At 43.7% G+C, this 20,965-nt stretch overlaps 1 protein-coding gene across 1 annotated transcript in view; it reads right to left on the minus strand.

Annotated features, from left to right (window-relative positions):
- Positions 1-20,965, minus strand: part of Adamtsl1 (ADAMTS like 1) — a 348,621-nt gene that overhangs the window by 87,641 nt on the left and 240,015 nt on the right. The window contains exons 17-19 of the mRNA XM_038334446.1: positions 14,161-14,340; positions 9,689-9,842; positions 7,762-8,887 (exon numbers count right to left, since the gene is read on the minus strand). Of these exons, the coding sequence (XP_038190374.1) occupies positions 7,762-8,887; positions 9,689-9,842; positions 14,161-14,340 (1,460 nt within the window). The remainder of the gene's footprint in view (positions 1-7,761; positions 8,888-9,688; positions 9,843-14,160; positions 14,341-20,965) is intronic.

The raw sequence follows: 20,965 nt of genomic DNA on the forward strand, positions 1-20,965 counted from the left end.
GTCTTTGGAGAGGGGTGGAGTCGGGGTATGGATGGAAGGGAGGGGAGGGAAGGGGGAGGAGAAGGAGAGGAGATGGAAATCTTGAATAAAAAAAATGAGAAAAAAAATAAAATAAAAAGAAAAAAAAAGAATTCTCCTAATTAATAAACCAGCTAAACTGACATGTTCCATAATTATTTGCCCAATATCCATAAAGACCTCAGGAATACGTGGAAACTCAAGAGTCTCTAGCTTTCCCCAGTTTGGGGAGAGAAGAGTGTAGAAAATATTTCTGAAGATGCTGGTTTTTGGAATTACACAATTAAAGAACCAGAAATATTGGAAAAAAAAAACAATACCTGTGATTTATGAAGAACGGCCCCTCTAAGAAGAATAAACTAAATACAAGTGGGACCTGAAGACACTCTCTCCCTAGCCTTCGAGGGGAGAACCAGAGCTGACTCTATGTCGCACTTCTTGCCAGTGTCCCCTGACGGGCTCTGCCTGCTCAATTTGTGAGCATCTTTCTGTAACCTCTGCATGCTCCCTCGGGGCTTTTCTTTTGCTGAAGAGTCAGAATTTATTGGGATGGTTCCTACTTCTCTGGCTTGCTATTCTTACACTTCAACTGGGAAAAACATTTGTCATCTCCATTTCCTTTAGTTTTGTAAAGGAAATAAGCCAAATCAAACTGAAACCGGTTTATTTTCTCCCCTCCGTCTTCGCCGCCTCCAGTTTTTATATTATCTACAAACTTGGAAAGTGCACTTCATGGACTTATGATTTTTACATATAGCATTATTCACAACTATGGTTCTGAGATTGACCTTGGAGGAATTTTTCATCTGATTCTCTCGTCCATTCTGAGAAGTTTCCATCTGTGGACTCTCTGTGTTTCCCAAGATAAAGCTTTCCAAATACTCCTTAATCCATCTCCTGTCCAGCGCTACTTTGGAATACTGTCCAATGTATTCTGGCCAGAACACCACTGAGAGCCTACACATTGTTCTGTAAATGTAAAGAGATGGTGAAGTGCTCATCTCTAAAAGGGGCATCTATACCATACCCCTAACTCCAAAGCTTAGCGGTCATCTCAGCAGAGAGACTGGAAAGGCAATGGCTGTAGGTCTAAGCGACAATGGTTATGAATATTGAAAAATGGGAATCTATCATGTATTGGGAACATTACAGACATTATGTTGGTTCTCTGTCGCTATGGTTTGGATAAGTGTCTTCCAAGGTCCACGTGACAAAAGATGGTCACTATCCTTGGACATGATTGGGAGGTAAAGGACTCTTTAAGAGGCAGAACCTGGTGTGAGAAATTAGGTCACGAAGGGCTACTAGGACTCAAGTCCTTCCTTTGTTTCTTGTCTTTCATGAGGTGAATAACTCTTTCTGCCATGTGCTCCTACACAGGCCCAAAGCAACAGCAACAAGGGACAGCTACGGAGATTTCTGAGACTATGAGCCAAAGCAAACCTTGCTGTCTTTAAGTTGTCCATCCCAGGTATTTGATTAAAGGCTAAGCTGTCTATACCCTTCATGCTCTGAAAGATAAAATGTCATATTAGTGTCTGGTTTTATTGCTATCATTTTAATTTAACTAGAAAGAAAAACCAAGGTTTTAAAAGGTTAAGGCTGATATAGTAAGTGACAAAGTTGCAATTTGTGTCCAAGTTGCTCTGATTCCAGACTGACTGTCATCACTGCCTTCTGTAAACGGATTTGAAAGGAATGGGAGGATAAAGTGGGCACAGGCTTGGAGATTAGAAGGAAGGCATTCCCCAGCACTCCCTGTCCGGGTACAATATCACCTGTGTGCTGTCTCCCATCCCTAAGGAAAATCTAAGACTTTCTTCTAAGTAGCGGGTTTCCTCATGTTTACCTGCAGTTCACTTGGAAACTTCTACAACTTCAGAGGCAGTCATACTTACATGTTTTAAGGCCTTTATTGGCCTTTATGGAACGACAAGCAGTGTGTGCTACTGGCTCACTTTAGGTATAAAAATGTTAAACAGAGCAAAAATGTCCCTGAAGCTATGGCTTGATCAGTAAAATTTAGGTATTTTTGAATGCAAAAAGCAAACGTTATCTGAATTTGGTAAGTCCCTCTCTAGTGCCAATTTAGAGAATGCGGCTACTCCTTTCTGTAAGGAAGTCAGCATGGTATTTACAAGTACTGTGTCTATAGCCACATTCAGACTGCGGAATACTGAGCTGTTTATATAGATTATATAAAATCTTGCTATGAGACTAGGAGAAGGGCCATATGCTAGCGCTTTCAGCTAGAGGTGTGGAGGGTGTGTGATAGACCCTACCCAGCTACGAACTGCAGGTGACCATGACCTGAATTTCAACTCAAAATGTGATGATTTAAGAAGGATGCTTGAAATACAATAAAAAATTTAGCTTATTCTTGCTGCTGATCTTGGTCTTGAAGGCATGCACACAGCTCTGTAGACATACAAAGGTAGCACTTGGATGTAACAATTGTAATGCTAACTGAGTGCCAAGTGTGTGCATATTAGTAGCTGGCTTCATATTGGTGAAGGTGAAGCTACATACAGTAGAAGATACACCTAAGACAGACGGACACACACAAGTGAAATATAAAAGTCATATAAATTGGAAGCTAGCTGGCTGGGATGCTGAGTGATAATTTACATCAAGTTTAGTTAGCTTTGATGACTTCCTTAAAAACAATAACAAGCCCATGCATTTAACCAATACCAAAATTATTCTATAACGAAAATGTAAGTCAGAAAAGGACTCAGACTGCTTTGGCTTCCATTTCTGCTCCATATTGTGGGGTTCTGAGCAAGCTTGTGAGACATCTCTCTACTGCAATTTTGACATTTGTGAAGTTGGCACAAATGAGTTCCTGAAAGCCAGTGGAAGAGCTCTCAACATCAGCTGTGCCAATCATGAGCATGACGACCCCTCCATGGGTCTGGAGGTGATGAAGAAGGTATCTGTGCCCCATTTTTATTTGGTTATATGAATGCTTTCGTCATGTGCCCTGTGCCACAGAGTCTTGGGACTTTCTGAAATGGCTCAAGAAGAGAACAGGTGAGCAACACGGCACACTTCTGTTTAGGACAGTGGTTCTCAACCCAGAGGGGCCACATATCAGATATCCTGCATATCAGATCTGTGCATAATGATTCATAACAGTAGCACATTCACAGTTATGAAGTAGCAATGAAATAATTTTATGGTTGGGGTCACCACACCACGAGGAACTGTTATTAAAGGGTTGCAGCATTAAAAAGGTTGAGGACCACTGGTTTAGAATCAGGTGTCACTCTCCATCCAACTCTGCCTATTCTGAACAAAAGCCAGACAGACCGTGGCCTCCCAGTGATTAGGAAGCTTCTGTTTACACAACAGCATCCACTAGAGATTCCGCTGTTCATTCATTTTACCTTCGTGTATACAATATGCTCTCAGAAATCTGGAGGAAATAAAACATGTTTTCAAACATCTACCTGTCAGAAGGTAAGTTAGAAAAGCTCTGGTGCACCATGGTAAGGGGTTATGAAAGACTTCAGACTAGGGCACGTGGGAGGGGCCTGCATGGGTCATCTCACCCAGACTTTGGTGCAAGGCTTCTTCTGAGAAAGAAGAGGAATTAGCCAGACACAGTGGAAGAAAGGTCCCATGCAAACGCAAATGCAAATTCATAAGCTGTAAGTAACTGGGTGTTGCTTGCAGGCACAGTTCAGTGCCATGAGCTGGGATCTAGTGAGAGATGAGGCCAGAGGGATGGGCAGATGTTAGAGATAAGAAGTGCTGTGTGTTGTGCAATGGTATTTGGAGCTTATCCTTGAGTGATGACAAGCAGCTCCTACTTCGCTACAATTCCCATGACACTGAATAGTAAATGCGAATCTGTCAAATTGGGAATTAGATTGTGTCGCTTATTTTCTTGCCTACCATTTCCCTAAATGTTTTCCTGATCCTTAGAAACTAAAGCTTCCCTGGGACTCTGCTTAGTCCTAGAACCTCATTCCATCCCACACTGCACCCAAATGAGTTTCTTCTGGTGTTCTGTAGCACAACAGGCTCAAAAAACCCTTAGAGTTTTTGTATAACTGTCCCTTTGTCCAGAAGGCCTCTTTGTCTGGGCAGCATATTCTGAGCACTGGTCATCATTCGGATTGTGGCCTATAGACATCACCTTAGAGTGTATGTCCAGTGTGGTCACCAAGGGTTTCTCTATCACATTTTTAATTTTGTACCTAAATACATATTACCATCACTTCTTGTTTAATTTTCTGTATCTTCCTTCCCTATCTCTCCTCCCTGTCTCGTTCTCCCTATTATTTAGTATCTCCTCGGTGTCACTTGCCACCGGAGCACTAGAATTAGAGCAGCAGAGAAAGGCTGTGCCATCAAGGAGAGACAATTAACAAGCAAATAATATGACAATCAAACAATCTGAAAATCCTGTAGGTCAAATGCCACACAATTAAAGGGCTCGAGAATAACTGGGAAGGAGAGGTCCTGTTTTAGAGGGATCAGGAAAGCTCCCACTGATAGTTGTTGTCCCTCTGATATGAGTTACTGTTCCCCTGATATATGTTATTGCCCCCTTGATATGTGTTATTGTCCCTCTGATGTGTCATTGTCCCATGATATATGTTATTGCCCCCTTGATATGTGTTATTGTCCCTCTGATATGTGTTATTGTTCCTTTTATCTATGCTATTGTTCCTCTGACCTGTGTTATTGTCCCTCTGAATCATGTTATTGACCCTCTGACCTGTGTTATTGTCCCTCTGGTCTGTGTTATTGTCCCTCTGACTTGTGTTATTGTCCCCCTGACCTGTGTTATTGTCCCTATGATATGTATTATTGTCCCTCTGATACGAGTTATTATTCCTCTATGTGTTATTGTTCTTATAATATGTATTATTGTCCCTCTGATATGTGTTATTGGAATAGAACTCTAAATGCAAATCATCTGCAAGAACCATGCACTCCTGTTTCATTGATCCCTATATTCCCTGTGGGTTGATCTATAGGAGCATTGGATATATGCTCTCTCCTCATGACGAATAATGCCTTCATCCCTTTGGCTTCCTAACTCTACCAATTCCCATCAATAGGAAATGAGGCTGCTTTTCCATCATCCTCAATATCTAGCACAAGATCTGTTGTGGTAAGCCTGGCAGAATAAAGGAAGAAAATAGGGGGTACAGTGAACCAGTCTGTCACAATATACTCAAGACACGCTGGAAACTACTGCCTGAGAAGCTGACATGTGCTTCTAAGGATCATGTGGATTTATTTCATAGAGTAAATTTTACATGTAACATGGGTCAACAGTATCTGAATTTTTTATTCATTCTTTGGTAAAACTAATTTCTCTCATGTTGAGTTTTGGCTCTCTTTCTGCCTTGACCTATTCTTGATAGTCTAGGATATTTATTATACATTTTAATAAATTGGAAAGTCCTACAGACCAGCAGGCAGCTGGATCTTGCAGACTCCTAGGAAGGAGGATTTGGATGCTAAGCAAAAACAGACTGATGGAGCTAACTCTAACACCGGACATTTCAGCACGTCTCTGTCTGAAGGTGAATGAATGTTTCTGAACCATGACGATAAAGTGACGAAGACAAGCAGTGAGACTCGGCGTCGAAGGTCCCCACCAGTCCACAGCAAAGTGGCCCCATGGCAGTCTCGTGACTCACATATGCTCGGAGCAGATGCATTTATTCTCCTTTCTCAACTAGAATTTGGAAAACCCAATAGAAAACCAAGTTGCAGCCATATTTGTTAGTGGCCAGCAAATTGCAAACATTGTAATGTCAAACATCAGAAACAGAGCCTCAGGTTTGGTTCTCGATTGCATGCAATTAGTTTATATTGCAAAGCATTTTCAAGGCTAGATCTAGGGAAGAAAACCCTCATGTTAGCAAATACTGCATGAAGTGTATACACACACACACATACACACACACACACATATGCAGGCAAACACTGATACATCTAAAAAATAAATTTAAAAATGCCCTGTTTATCCACAGTCTCCAGTACATTCATTCCTCTTGATGCTACCATGCCTTTCAAACACTGTCCCGAGTGACTGACAGTCAAGTCCTGCTCTCTCTTGGCTTAGATTCATCCAGCTTTACTATCCTGAGCACCTAGGTTACTTATTAGCCTCCTCTAATAAACCATCTCCATCTTAAGCATACTGGAATTAGATGCTCAACCCTGGTAAGGTGAATTTAAAAAAAGGCCATGGTAGCGCTTCCCATGTGCTAGTTCAGGAATTACCAGTGTTTCTGAACACATTAAGCCTCCCCCCTTTTTATTTGTGTGTGTGTGTGTATAATCAAAAGAGTATTCTGAAAGCATTGCACACGACACTGTCCTCTTGGAAAGTGAGAACACACATTGGGATGCTTAAATGAGTTAAGAAAAGTGAAAACCCCCAAATAATTTCCAGTTGGGGAATAGTTAAGTGCTTTTAGGAGCAGTTATCAGCCGTTAAAGGCGCCGCGGCACGGATCTCTACACACCGTTATAAACACATGGAGTAAAAACCCAGTCAGAGGTTCTGAGCATGACTAACATCCCATTAAAACCCAAGTCCTAAGTGTGTAGATGGCTTTATATAATGCCATAAAATACACAAAATCTCTAAAAGGATGTATACCAAATTGTTACGAGTGGTAGTCTCTGGGGAGTAAGGGGCGAGGAGGGGAAGCTGCGCTTTTTACTTTATAGATTGGAATATCATCTGAATTGCTTTATAGCCATTTTATTATTTTGATAATAAAAATATCAAGTGCTATATTAAAAATCAGACATAAAGTGCAGCAGTAAACACATCTGTTTAGCTTTAACAGAGCACTTTTCAAATTCCTGTGACCACTGAACCCCGATTTGAGGAGCACTCAAAAATGACGTGTACAGGCAATACTGAAGTCACTATGCCCAAGGCTTCCCCCTGGCCTTGTCAACAATTGGACTTTGAGCTTCTGTGGTCATTTAGACATGAGTGAAAGAGGTTACAGTGACCTTGGAGGTGGCCTGACAAATTGTCAGTACTCCATGCTACCCTAGAGCCGTTATAAAAGTGAGAACACTTTGAAACTGCAGCCTTGTTCTTGTTACACAGGCACTGCTAAAAGCATGATTGTTGTTGTTTCTAGTACCATCGTTGATTTTAGTTTTATGAATGGCTCTGGTCCCAGGAGCCCAATAGTAATACATGCTGTCATCCCAACACCCCCAGACAGAGGCACCATAAGACATTAGGATGCATAATCACAGGTATAACGGAGGATAAAACTTCCTAGAACAAATACCTGGTTTAGCCTGGTCAGAGGGTAGGATTGCTTAGGGAGTAGCTGGTGCTAGCTAGCTGTCCTCTCGCCAGCCCTGAGAAGCTAAACAAATGTAGAGATGGTCCTCATGTCCATCCAAGCTTTTCAATGGCTCAGCCCATGAGGCAGAAACACAATAATGTTGTGGCTTGGAATGGTGTCCTTTCGAGACAATTACCCAAGTTCGGGTAATTATCCATTACCCAATATTTAAAACATTTCCTAGGGCATCTCATTCATATTTGGGTTCCTAAGGGGCTGGGGAAGCAGTGCTAATCAATTATAAAGATGGAGTTACAGTGTTCAGAGACATTAAATGCTTTATTTTTCTCTAATACTACCTATCAGAAACATGTCTGGAAGCTAGGGGGTGATTCCTGCTGCCCGTGTTCTCTTTCCAACCCTTCCTCTTAGATCAGGATTCTATGAGGCTCACCTGTCACTGAACTGAACCGCTTCTCCGTTCCTGGTCCAGTGGATGGTAGGCCTTGGGTTGCCTACGGCCTCACAGTGCAGAAGCACACTCAGGGTCCCGCTGGCTAGAGCCACAGTCTGCCCCAGGTGGGTGACCACCTCGGAGGCTGAGAGCTGCTGCGCCGCTGAGATCTTCCTCAAGATGGTGGGCTTGCGGTGAGGCCTGCGGGAGCTGCCCCCGGCCTCTGCAGAGGAGCTCCGTAGGGAGCTGCTGAAGCTAGAGACGTGTTTATGAGGTGGGATGGCCATGGGAGGAAACCTCTGCTCAGAGGGCTTGTGAAGCGTGTCTTGATTCTCCAGGTGGCTGCGGAAGATGTCTTGGGCCAGCTGGGCCACCAGGTGCTTGCTGTAGAGGTCTCGTAGCTCCTCGGGCTGCTGCGACAGGTTCCTGAGGATGTCATCTAGGCGCTTCTGCTCAGCCACCATGGTGAAGGGGAGATGCAAGAGGGCTTGTTCAGTATTGGGATCCTCCTCAGAGGATGCGTTCCTTTCTGCGGAGTCCTGCACCTCCCAGGAGCCCAGGAGCTCTCCTGGCCAGCCACCCTGCTCCAGCAGCCTAGACACAATGTCGTCATAGCGGTTCCCAGGGTCTGCAGAGAGGCCGCGCTTCTCAGCCTTGCTGCCATTGGAGAAGATGCCATTTTGGTGTTTGTGGGTTTGCAAGGCCTCCTTTGGATTGGCCTTCCTCACCTGCAGGGCCTCCTCCTCCTCGCTCCAAAGGCTCAGGGGCTTGGCCACAAGCTTGCTGTTTCCTCCAATGAGCTTAATTACAAATTGCTCCCGGGCGGGCCCTGCGGAACAAGTGTAGATGCCTGCGTCTGAGGGCTTGAGGCGATGGATCTTTAGGTAGCCAAAAGGGGCCACAGTGACGTGAGCGGAGCTGATGCTGTGCTGGCCGTCCTTTTCCCAGGTGATGAGGGGCTTGCGGAACCTGCGTGTGGGACACCGGAGCACCACGGTAGTCTTGGGAAGCAGGTAAGCGAATCCTCCCACCACAAAGTGCAGTTTCCTCTGCCTGCGGGTCTGGATGTATATATTTCGGGCAGCGGCAATATGAGGGCTGTGCTTCGTGGAAGGCCTTCCAGGCCCTGGTTTGATAGGGATGCCAGACGGAAGGAGAAAGAACAAAGAACAAGGAAAAAAACCAGAGTGAGATCGGACCACGAGAGAGGGCAAGAGACAAAGGTGAAGATCTCTTCTGTTGATTTCGGCCAGGGCTGTCATTTACTACCTCCTGTTTACCAGAAAGGAGCTGACTACCAGCTGTGGATCATCAGGCATCCCACCTTCAACCTGCTAATGAGGTGTGGTGTGGGGCAGCCACAAGCACAGAAACTGAGGGGTGGTTCCTGGAGCCCGGGGAAAGACAGTTCTCATTAAAAGCATTTAAAGAAGAAATTCGCATCATAAAGAGAGGCAGAGGACGAAGAGGATCATGCTTCTTTGCTAAATGCCTACCTTCTGGGCCATGCAAAGAGCCAGAGCCCTAACGTACATGAAGAGGGGACCCCAGAAGTGTTAAAACCTCAGGGATTAATATCACACAGAACAAGTGTGTTTAGAGCAGTTTAAAACCCCAGACTGGATAACATTAGACTTCATTAGGAACAAGCAACCTTCGTTTCCCAGATCTCAGTATGCCAGCAAGGGGACCTTTGCTCTCCCCTTGCCAGCTGTTTTTCCAGGGGAGAAGAGAACTCAGCTGGACACTTGAGTGATTCAGATTCCCTTTCCATCTCCAGCTGGGCGCTCCAGCCACAGGGGTCCTCAGCTCTGCTGCCCCACAATGCCTCACTCCTCCGGGGCTCAGGGAAGGTCCTTGCCTGGTGACTGTGGCTGCGGTTATACGGGGTTCCACAGCCCCATGCCCAGAGCTCTGACATACTCACTTGCACAGGTTGCCAGCATGCAGGGTCTGATGGAGGAAGAGAAGGGCAGGGGAGGGCACAGGGTGGAATTGACAACTGTGGAGACCCCGGTTTTCAGCACCCTCCGGCAAATGGCGCTTCGAGTCTGGGTGCCCTCCCCACAGCTCACAGAGCACTGGTAGAGGAAGAAAGGATAAATGAATGCAAGTCCTATGAACTGGAGTCTAATGGTTGTTCTGTATGGTCCCTTAAATTCACTATGCTATGCCAGGAAAAGTCTCCGCCACTGAAAGAAATCTTCACAGCAACGTGGAATATCTGCCTTGCAGCCACACTTTGCCCCCCACCCCCCTGCCCACTACTCTGTATTCTAAGGGTTCCTACGAGCACTTTACCCATTCCTAGTTACATATGGTTTAGGCTTTAGGGTCACAGAAATACAGAGTTCCATGTTCTAATCTTAGCCCAGTATTTCAGTAGCTGGAAAGTTACTGCAGCTCTCTGCACTGTTTCTGTTTTCCAAGTCTCTGAGTTAAATGAAAGATTACAAGAAAAGTCAATGCTAACCCAGTACATGATGTCTCTCATTAGATAACTGTTTCAAATCTGCTTTGTGTGAGTGAAGCGCCTTGCTTCCAGGAGTGGTCACTCAAATGAGGAGGCAAAAGTCAAATGCATTTCTCAAAGGAAGAAGACTTTAGGGAAACACAAATGAAAAGGAGAATGAGATATCATGTCACAAACACTGGAATGACCTCATCAGAAAGAAAAACAACAGTAAGTGTTGGCGTTGGAGTGGAGTGGAAAAATGTGAACCCTGCCCCCCATACATTGCTGGTGGGCATGTAAAATGAGATGATCCCTGGTATCCTCTCCCAGGCAAAAGAGTTTAGGAGTTTTGATAGAAAGAAAATGTAATATAGGACCCAGTAATTCGTCTCGTACCTATCTATTTCAGAGAAACGAAAGCATACGGCCACACGAAGACTTGGGTGCAAATGTTCACAACTGCACTGATGTTATTTAACAACATTCGACTACTTCTGATAACCAAGAAGTTTAGAAAAACATACTGCCTGCTAATTGTTGAATGGATAAACAAAGTATAGGCTAGCTATACTAATGGAACATCATCCAATCATATAAAGAAACATGGTCCTTATAAGTGCTAAAACATAGACAAACCTTAAGAACAATACCCTAAACTGAATTTTATAAAAGGCCAATTATATGTCAATAAAGTTGTTTCTAGAAGAAACAGCAGTTGAGGAATTTAGTCAAAGTGTAACAGCGGAAGGCAGCTTCTGAGACACTATAAAATTAATGCTAGTAGTTACTAGAGGTTTCCTGACCTGTTCCTTGAAGATGGGGAGAGTTTGGGAGGAATAAACACAGCAGGCTTAAGTATGCAAGCAGAGATTCCAAGAACCAGGTAGAATTCGGTGCACAGGTCCAGTGCAGGCTTGGGGCAAAACCAAGCCAGTTTTACTGATGAGGGGCTGAAGTGAGTGCGGTCAGGAGCGTAAGAGGAACTTTGGGTCTGAATTTGGAGACTTTTCATTTTCAGACAGGTTTGGAATTGGTCCACAGAGCAATGGGAAGCCATGAAGTGGGGAGTGATTTGATGAAAGAGGTGTTCGAGAAGGTGAATCTGGCAACACTGTGCAGAGCAGAGGGGAGGGGAAGCGGGACCTAATGGAGGGGCCACCACAGCCTGGCTTGAGAGGATGACGGCATGAACCTGGGTCATGGCAGCATGCCACTGGATAAAGGACAGTAAAAACAACAGAAAGCCGTCTTATATATAAGACTTTGAAGTTTTATATGGGAGTATGTTGAAATGACACTGGTCCGCGAGACAGATTGTGACGTCTGTCACCCCAAAAGAAATTCAAGATGTCGAGAACCAGTGCAGGTTGAGATCAGACCCCTGCTTGTGTTGCCTGATGACTACGGAATCCAGATTCTATCTGACATCTGCTCAACTGTAAATGACAGTACCAGATCCAAGGGTCAGGTGGGAGAGAGCAAAGAGCCCAATGGCTTTAAAACATGGCCTTTTTTTTCAAGTGGAAAAACAGACCGCTAGCCAGACTTCAGTTCAGCTGTGACTTTAGGAGTTTAGTACCACCCCTAGCATCAATTTCCACATCCCTGGAGAAGGGAAGCTAAGCTGGAGTTGAGTCTCTCAAGCCACACCTGGTAGCCATGGTGAGGAGGTGATTGATGGGGACACCTGCCACTGGAGATCTGTCACCCCGCCTTACCTCGGCCACACAGCTCTCATTTTGTTTCAGCTTTAAAAATGTGTATTTGGACAATAGTCATATCTGTCCACTGCACATAGAGAAGCCAGAAGGTGACGTATGGTGGCCTACTTTGTCACTCTCCACGTAATTCCCCTGAAACGAAGCTGGCAGCCAGGAAGCCCCAGCCTCCCCTCAGTGTCTGCAATTTCCACCCATCTATCCGGATGGCTCAGAACTTTCGATGAGAGCTAACACCTCCTAGTTTCCTAGACATGACCTTTCCTTCCCAGGGAGTCCAGCAAGGCTGAGGGAGACCTAGACTACGGCCCTTGGCCCAACCCCTCCTGGGGGTTGTGTGTTTACCCTTCTTTCTCCTGAAAACAAGCCAGGAATGTAGAGAGCCACCATCATAACAAGGCACAAGATCTTGGTTTAATCAAGACTCTGCCACTATGAGGGACACTGTTATCTCTATTTCACAGACAATCAAACTAAGGATTAGAGAGATTATGCCATGTGTCACATGCTTTGCAGTTGGTATGAAACTGAGGGTTTGGAGCCAGGTTTCCTTGTCTTGGTATCTAAACTCTACCTCACAATATCTTGTTCTACAGGTCTGTTTTGCTCACTGCGATCCAGTTCAGTGGGCTCCTTCCTTTGGTACTTAAACCCCAAGGGCCCTTCTCTTAAATCTGCAGGCAGAATAGCACTTTCTTCTGAATGTTTTGTGTCCTATATCCTCCAAAGACCACAAACGTCAGGAGGATGGAGAGGGGGCAATTCTTATACATCCACAGTTTTTCCTCCACAGCCCATCCCCGAGCCTACCACTCGGTAGATGCTTTACCAGGAGATCATCTTTACCACAGTCACGTGGCACACACACCAAGACTCTTTTCTGTGTAAGTTTTCTTATCATGGTATTTTTGTCATGTGTAATGCCACTCAAATCAACAGATTTCTGGAAAAGCCACCAATCAACGTGTCTGTGTACACGGATGTCTAAATATGCACACATTCTTTCCATACCCTTCCATTCTTGTATCCTGCTGAAATACAAATTGTTTCTAAAGTACAAAAGCAACCATTCTCCTTTCTGTTCTGAAACATCTGGGATGAGACACAGCCAGAGGTAAATTATCATGATAATGATAATTTAGATTCCTTTATAACATCAATGCCCTTAGCAGGCACCATCAGAGGGACTCTAAATAGGCTGATAATGTATGAAGCAAGAATCCCATGCTGAGAGGTCTTAATTTCCATAGCTTGCCTTTTCCTTCTAAAGTAATCATCTCAGTGACACATTTCAACCATCAGCAGCTCCAAACTATGAGTTGCATATTAAGCACTAAAAAGCCCATGAGTCAGTAAAGCCAATCTGAATGCTTCTATTCAAGAAAAAGAAAGGCCTTGAATGTGGTTTGGATGTAGCATTCTTTCTGCTAGAGGCTGAATTTGCTTGTACAGCAATGATTTTAAGACTTTTCTGTAGAGGACACACAGGTCTTTGGAGCTGGGTTGTTAAAGGCAATGGCAGAGAAATTCTAGGGGCTGAAAGCGGTTGAGCTGAATCTTCGAAGCCAGCTGTAAATGAACTCATGCCAGGATCAGAAGAGGAATGACTTAGAGGAGCAGGTTAGTTGGAAGTGTAAGTTCAGGATCCCTAACTCCACGTACCATCTGGAGCTGTGAACGCTGAGCCATCATTTTCCCAAGTGCAAGGCAACAGGGGAAATCAAGTTCTCTTGCTGGGAAGTTGTTCAAGTTTTAGAGTCAGGAAACGAACAGTAAAGAGGCAGGATTTCCTTGGCCTTCTTTTCCTAATAAATCACATCCTTTATTGTCCAGTAACTTGGAAGAGAAGAACTAGGGAGGCCTTGCCCTTCCTGAGCAGAGACTGGAAACATCTGGGAGAAGGACATGGGAGTGGGAGTGTCGGGAGGATGGGGCTTGGTGGAAAAAGAGGTGAAGAACCCAGTGTCCTGGGCTTGTTCTAGGGGGATCCCGTTTCTAATTGCAGGTTTCCGATGTTCAATTGTTAGGTGAGGGCTGGCTGCATAGCCCAGGTCCCTGTAATAAACTAGGTCCCCATAGCCTAGTCATTATGCATTCTATAGTAGAAATGCTTACAAATGCCTCACTGTTAGGAGAGTTTTGGGTTTCTTTTCTATGCATGTGTTTGGGTGATTTCTCCCCCTCCCATGGTGATTTGCACTCTCTTCTCCTGAGGAGCAGACCTACCTCAGACCAGTCAGAGAGAAGCCACTCACTGGGGCAGTCATCTTTCTTGCAGGCTTGCTGGGAGGTTGGTTTGGAGGCTGAACAAAAGGTCTCTGGAAGCTCCAGGAAGCTACCATCAGCCATGCGCTGTTTGCAGAGAACATCCCGTTTCTGAACTCCTCCTCCACAGGTCCTGGAACACTGCAGGAGCAAAGAAGGTCAACACAGGTCACCATTCTGACCACCACCTTCTTCTTGGTTGAGTTAAGAATAAGGGTTTTGGTTTTTGGTTTTTGTTTTTTTTTTTTTTTTTTTTTTTTTTTAGACAAACCAGAAGTCAGGCCAAAGGGTTTTGTTTCTTGTCTTTGCAGTGAATTTTGTAGCAAAGTTTTTTTTTGTAACTCTCCACTCATCATCTCAGGTATTTAACTTGAGTATCCAGGAATTCAGGAGCCCTGGAATCTCAGAAATTTGCCCCTGAACTGTGATTTGTAGTCACTCAAGAGAACTGGTTTAAGAGGTTAGTATCATAAGTGTCCAACATATTTATGAGCCAATGAAAATAATCTGTGCAGCTTCCAGGATGAGCAAGAGCGACCTCCTGCCATCAGAACCAAGCCCCAAAAATTAATTTGTAGAAAGGACTGTCCTCTTCCCCTGTATAGGAGCACTCACATAACCATACTGAGCATATGAGATTCAGGGGCCGGCTTTCTGAAGAACTCCTCTGGACCAGCAATTTCGAAGGGAGCCGGGAGCCAGAGGCACTGAAATTTGGTATGCAAGAAAAATAGCCTCATGTCAGTGGTTTTCAGAGGGACTGCAGTAAAACATTTTGTTTACATGGAACTTAATAGTTATAATCTGGCTGCTTGAGGCAGGAACTAGGTCTCCTGGGGCAGAGATGGTTGGCTTTTTCCAAGTATTCGTCCCTTCCCTTTTAAGGGCCCTCAGCTTTTAGCAGTGGTACGTGGTTTTTCTGTATAGGCTTTATTTGGCAACTTCTTTGAAGACAGACACAGCCACTGGACTAAATGATGACCAATGGGACATAAACAGACGGATGTGTGCAATTTGAAAGACCTCATCTAAAGAGAGATTAGCATCCCTTCCCCATTCCTTGCTGGCAGGAATGGGCACGCTGTATAAAAACTGTGGCTTCCATGGGCTATGTAAAAATACAGAATAGGCTTTATTCTCGACTGAGAAGCCCTGCCTGCTTCTCCTTATCTGAAGTGGCTTTTCAAAGCCATTGTCATGTTGAGATTTGTTACTCCAGCCAAATACAACCTTACCTGATATCTCCCAAACCATGATTTAACAACTTGGTGCAGTTCATCCCAAACATTTCAGGGAACCTTATGGTTTCTTAGAAACAGTCTCTAGTGTACTTGCTGCCCTTGGGTTTGTTGAGACATTAAGTCTAGGCTCCAAAGCTGTGACCTTGCATTGAAGCAATGGCTCCACTCTCCTTGGCATTGGTCTTGTTAGGTAGCCAGTAAGATATCTGGGCTGAAACATGTCCCCAGTCCTACCCCAATTAACTGCTCATACAACCAAGGGCAAGAACTGTAGGCTTCTAGTCATCAGTCAGAGGAATGGGACCTGAGTCCTGCCAGGAAAGAGGAATGACGATCTGAAACTGGTTCTCAGGGCCCCAAGCCTTGTAAGATTATTATTTAGTAAGAGGTAAGAACTTATGCTGGAGAGGATGTGGGGTAAAGGGAGCTCTCCTCCATTGCTGGTGGGAGTACAAACTGGTATAGCTGCTTTGGATATCAGGAAGGCGATTTCTTAGAAAATTAGGAAACAACCTACCTCAAGTCCCAGCAATACCACTTTTGGGCATATACCCCAAGAATGCTCACTCATACCTTAAGAACATGTGCTCAACTATATTTATAGCAGCATTATTTGTCATAGCCAGAATCTGGAAACAACCTAAATGCCCCTCGACTAAAGAATGGATAAGGAAATGTGGTACATTCACACAATGAAGTACTACACAGCAGAAAAAAATAATGACATCTTGAAATTTGCAGGCAAATGGATGGATCTAGAAAATATCATATTGAGTGAGGTAACCCAGACCCAGAAAGACAAATATTATAAGTACTCACTCATAAGTGGCTTTTAGACATAAAACAAAGAAAAACCACCCTACAATTCACGATCCCAGAGAATCTAGACAACAAAGACGACCCTAAGAGGGACATACATGGATCTAATGTACATGGGAAGTAGAAAAAGACAAGATCTCTTTAGTAAATTAGGAACATGGGGATTATGAAAGAGGGTAAAAGGGGACAGGGGAAGGAAGGGAGGGGAGCAGAGAAAAACATGTAGCTCAATAAAAACAATTAAAAAAAAGAACAAGTTCAGACTGTTGCGTTTTCTTCTAAAAATTAAGTCAAGGATTGGAGAGGTGGCTCAGGAGTTAAGAACACCGGCTGCTCTTTCAGAAGACCTGGGATTTGATTCCCAGTAACTACACAGCAGTTCACAACCATCTGTAACTTTAGTTCCAGGGGATCTGACATCCTCTTTTGGCCTCCTTGGGCATTCTACGCAAGTGGTGCACAGACAAACATGCAGGCAACACACCCACATGCGCACATACGATAAGTGCCTTTACTGGCTGAGTCATTGCTGGGCTCCAGCCATAAGTTAGTAGGTTGATACAATGAGCTGTGGCCATCGTCCACTCAGACTGTGAGAGTGTTTTCTCTGGAGCGGTCCCTTTGGCCATGCGCAACTTTACCCCAGACTACTTTATACTGCTCTATAAGAAGTATTACCTATATTATGGTACTCTACTCTCTTCCTACTTCTTTCAATGAAAATCACAAGGACTGAGAAATGGAGGGGAGTCCAGAGCAAGATCTCAGCAAATATCTCAACCTAAGCTTTTGAACAGTTCTAATGCCCAAGCCAAGCCCAACTTTAGACTATTATATGAGAAACTCTGGGATGTATGTACTAGCTCCTATACTACTACCACCACCTCCTCCTCCTCCTTCTCCTCCTCCTTCTCCTCCTCCTTCTCCTCCTCCTTCTCCTCCTCCCTTCTCTTCCTCCTCTTCCTCTTCCTTTCTTTACATGACTTCATAGGTCATTCTCTGCTAGATAACCCTATTGTGTGGCAGAGCCAAAGCTGGGACCCAGGGAGGCTTCTGTTGGCTCATGTATGGTTTGTTTGTACTGTGAATGGTTTGAGGTCACAAAGCCTTGTGTGCTATTATAAGGGCTATAGACTTTGCTTAGAAGGCTTTAAACATAGAGCCTTTCAAATGGCCCAGAACAATGGTGAACAACTTTTTTTTTTGTTTGTTTTGTTTTTTTTTTTGTTTTTTCGAGACAGGGTTTCTCTGCAGCTTTTTTAGAGCCTGTCCTGGAACTAGCTCTTGTAGACCAGGCTGGCCTCGAACTCACAGAGATCTGCCTGCCTCTGCCTCCCGAGTGCTGGGACAACTTTTTATTTTATATTGAAAAATTAAAAATGAATATAATTTTATTGAGTCCCATGGTAAATGTGTGTGTGTGTGTTTTCCAAAATTATGGCTGGAATAAATGTCCTTTGGTAAACATCCCCTTAAGTAAATCTTCATCTCATGTGATAGATAAAGAAGAGAAGGCCGAGAGAGATGAAGCTGCACAACTGAGACCACACGGATGCTGGAACTGGTTCATTCCAGTCAGTGCCTGTTCAACAAGTCATCCTGAGTCACAGAACAGAGCCTAGGCTCAGCCTGTCCGCCTGTGTTGGCAGCAGGCTTCTGATGCTTTCACTGAAGGGATGCTTTGCAATGCAATTCTTAGCTTCCACCCTGTGACTTCCTTGATTGGCAAGAGTTAGCTCAGATCTGTGTTTGGAGACCAGCATCCAAAAATACTTGGATTATATTTTGATGACCTTAAAAACTTGTTCTGCCTAAGTTTTTTTTTCTGAGTTGTCAGTCTATATCTGAATACAGGTCCATCCTAGACAGTGAACCACCAGACCATATGTGGTGGTCTTCAGAATACTTGCTAATTGTCATGGAGCCAAACATTTCCTTCCAAAAGCTTTTCTGGAGTCTTTCAGCTTTGATTAAGACAACAATATGTGGTCTCTAACTTTTGGCTTTTCTTTCTATTGCCTTGCATCAGCTAGACAAGTACTGTCTGCACTACTGACCTTTGCCTTCTTTAGGACTCTAGGTGACTTTGTGGAATTTTACTGATAAAGGGTAACATTTTAGTTCTTATTAGAACTAAATTCAATAAACCAGTAGAGCAATGATTCTCAACCTTTGGTTCATGGCCCCGGGGGTTGGGGTGGGGAGGCAAATGATCCTTTTACAAGGGTTTCCTAAGAACACTGGGAATGTAACTATCATTACAATTCATAACAGCAGCAAAGTTAGTTATGAAGTAGCAGCAAGAATAATTTTATGGTTGGGGGTCAGCACAACACGAAGAACTGTGCTCAAGGGTTGTAGCAGTAGGAAGGAGGAGAGCACTGATCTGGAGGGTTTTACTCCTACGCAGAGCATGCCTCCACTGTGCCTAGTAGAGCCCTCTGCGAATGCAAGGGCTCACACTCTAGACTATGCTTCCGGTACATTCTTTGGGACTCTACCATGTGCTAGGGCACTTGCTGAAATAGACAGTTTATCCTTCTCTGGGTGCACACACTTCTTCCTGCCCAGGTCTTTGGTCATGTTGTTCACTATGTTTTACAGCTCCTTGCTCATTCATGACCTTCTAGCCTAGAGAGCCCAGATCACAGGCCACTCCTTCACTAAGCCTCCTCTATCCCCTATGCATATTGGCCAGTGGCTCCCTTCCACCACACCCTGACTTAGCATGGGTACCTTATCTCCTCCATAAAGGTTCATAGTTTATGTGTCTGCTACTTCCTCTGCACCCTGAACACATCTAGGATTAGGAATCTTCTGAGTAAGGGGAATTATCCATCTGTGTACTCCCCAGTGCAGAGTGTAGTCTGGCAAAGAACATGCACTTCATAAATGTTTCCTGAATTGATGATTGAATGAATAAAACAGCTAGCTCTAGATGCAGATGTTTCAAAGATGCAAAACAAACATCCAGCTGTGACAGATTCTTTTTTTATTAGACTGTTTGATCATTACAGGAAGCTGTGTCCCCAGTCAGCAATGGGATTTGGCTCTGGTGGGCATTTGGACTTTCCAAGCAAGGGAGCATGGGAGAGGACCAGTTCCTATCTATCCTCTCTCTCTCTCTCTCTCTCTCTCTCTCTCTCTCTCTCTCTCTCTCTCTCTCTCTCATCTATCTATCTATCTATCTATCTATCTATCTATCTATCTATCTATCTATCTATCTATCATCATTTATATTCAGGTTCCGCTTCTAATGCTTGCACCATCTTTGCTTAATAATTTTCTTCAGTATGTTTACATGGATGAAAAAGTGTCTTTATCAATTTCTAAAAAGCATGGAAGATGAAAATTTAGAAGGAAAATTTACAAGAGGAAAGGCTTCAAAGTCTTTGATAACTCTGTAACCATGTTGGATGACTTGGTGAGGCTTCAGCTCCTTAAGTGAGAGGCAGCAATGCAAACGGGAATGTTTATAGAGGAGAGAGAGCAAGGGAAATTCAATAAAATTAAATGAAAAATATTTGTCTTCATGAATCATCATTTAAATCAGATTCTGGTATGAAAAGGTAAATCTCTGGTAAAGGGTATTTTAAAATATATACAATAAAAACAAATAATAAAGATACCATTTATGCTGCATATATTAACTGCCATACATGATTCATGGCAAGGTTGTGGCTTCATTATTTTTATGTGAAATTTAAGAAATATACAATAAAGAGACCACTTAAAAGCTATAATTCTATGCATAAATATGCTCATGTGACCTGTACTTTCAAAGATTTCCCCATGATTAGCAGGTCAATAAATTGTGCCTGCATTAATATTTTTTAAAAATATTTCATTTGGTAGTTTAATTTTGAGTTGAGTTCATTTCCTTGGTACTTCAAACCATATTACTGCCCACAATGCAAAATGACATTTATTTTCTATTTCTATGATCAACCTTCATGGTATGAGCTACTTATTATGCTTATTATAATTCATTCCACCCATGTCTTTACTCATTCATTCTTTTACCAAGCACTTGGGTACCTATAGTGATATTTTATTTATGTTTTATAAATAAAACTTGCCTGAAGAATGGAAGGTAAAAATAAGTCACTAGAGGTCAGGCAGTGGTGGCACACACCTTTAATCCTAGGATTTGGTAGACAGAGGCCATGGATCTCCGTGAGTTCAAGGCCACCCTGGGCTACACAAGATCAATGCAGAAACAGATCCACGTGGTGGTGGCTCACACCTTTAATCCCAGCACTAGAGAGGAATATAAGGCAGGATGAGACAGGAACCCGCTCTCCTTCAATCTGAGGATTTCTTAGAGATAAGAGCTCTCTAGTGACTTGACTGCTTTGCTTGTCTGATTTTCAGGTTGAACCCCAGTATCTGCCTCTAGGTTTCGATTATTTGTGCTACAGGTACCCACTGGACATGATGTTAGGTGCTGGGGATTTTAGATGAATGTAAGTGGTTCTTATGTTACTGGGATCTATCATCCAGTGAAGGAGAAAACTTTACTGAAAACCACGATCAGTTTTAGAAGGAGAGACTACATGAAAGAGTGTGGTTTTATGGAGAGGCTGATGGCAGTGCCGAGGAAAAGGCAACATTGGGGAAAAACATCTAACCATGTGGACAGACACCCAAGTTATGCAGTACCATGGCATGGTAACATAGCTCCGAGTAGGCCTGAGGATGAGGCC

Source organism: Arvicola amphibius, chromosome 6 (genome assembly GCF_903992535.2).
Source record: "Arvicola amphibius chromosome 6, mArvAmp1.2, whole genome shotgun sequence".
NCBI classification, from domain to species: domain Eukaryota; kingdom Metazoa; phylum Chordata; class Mammalia; order Rodentia; family Cricetidae; genus Arvicola; species Arvicola amphibius.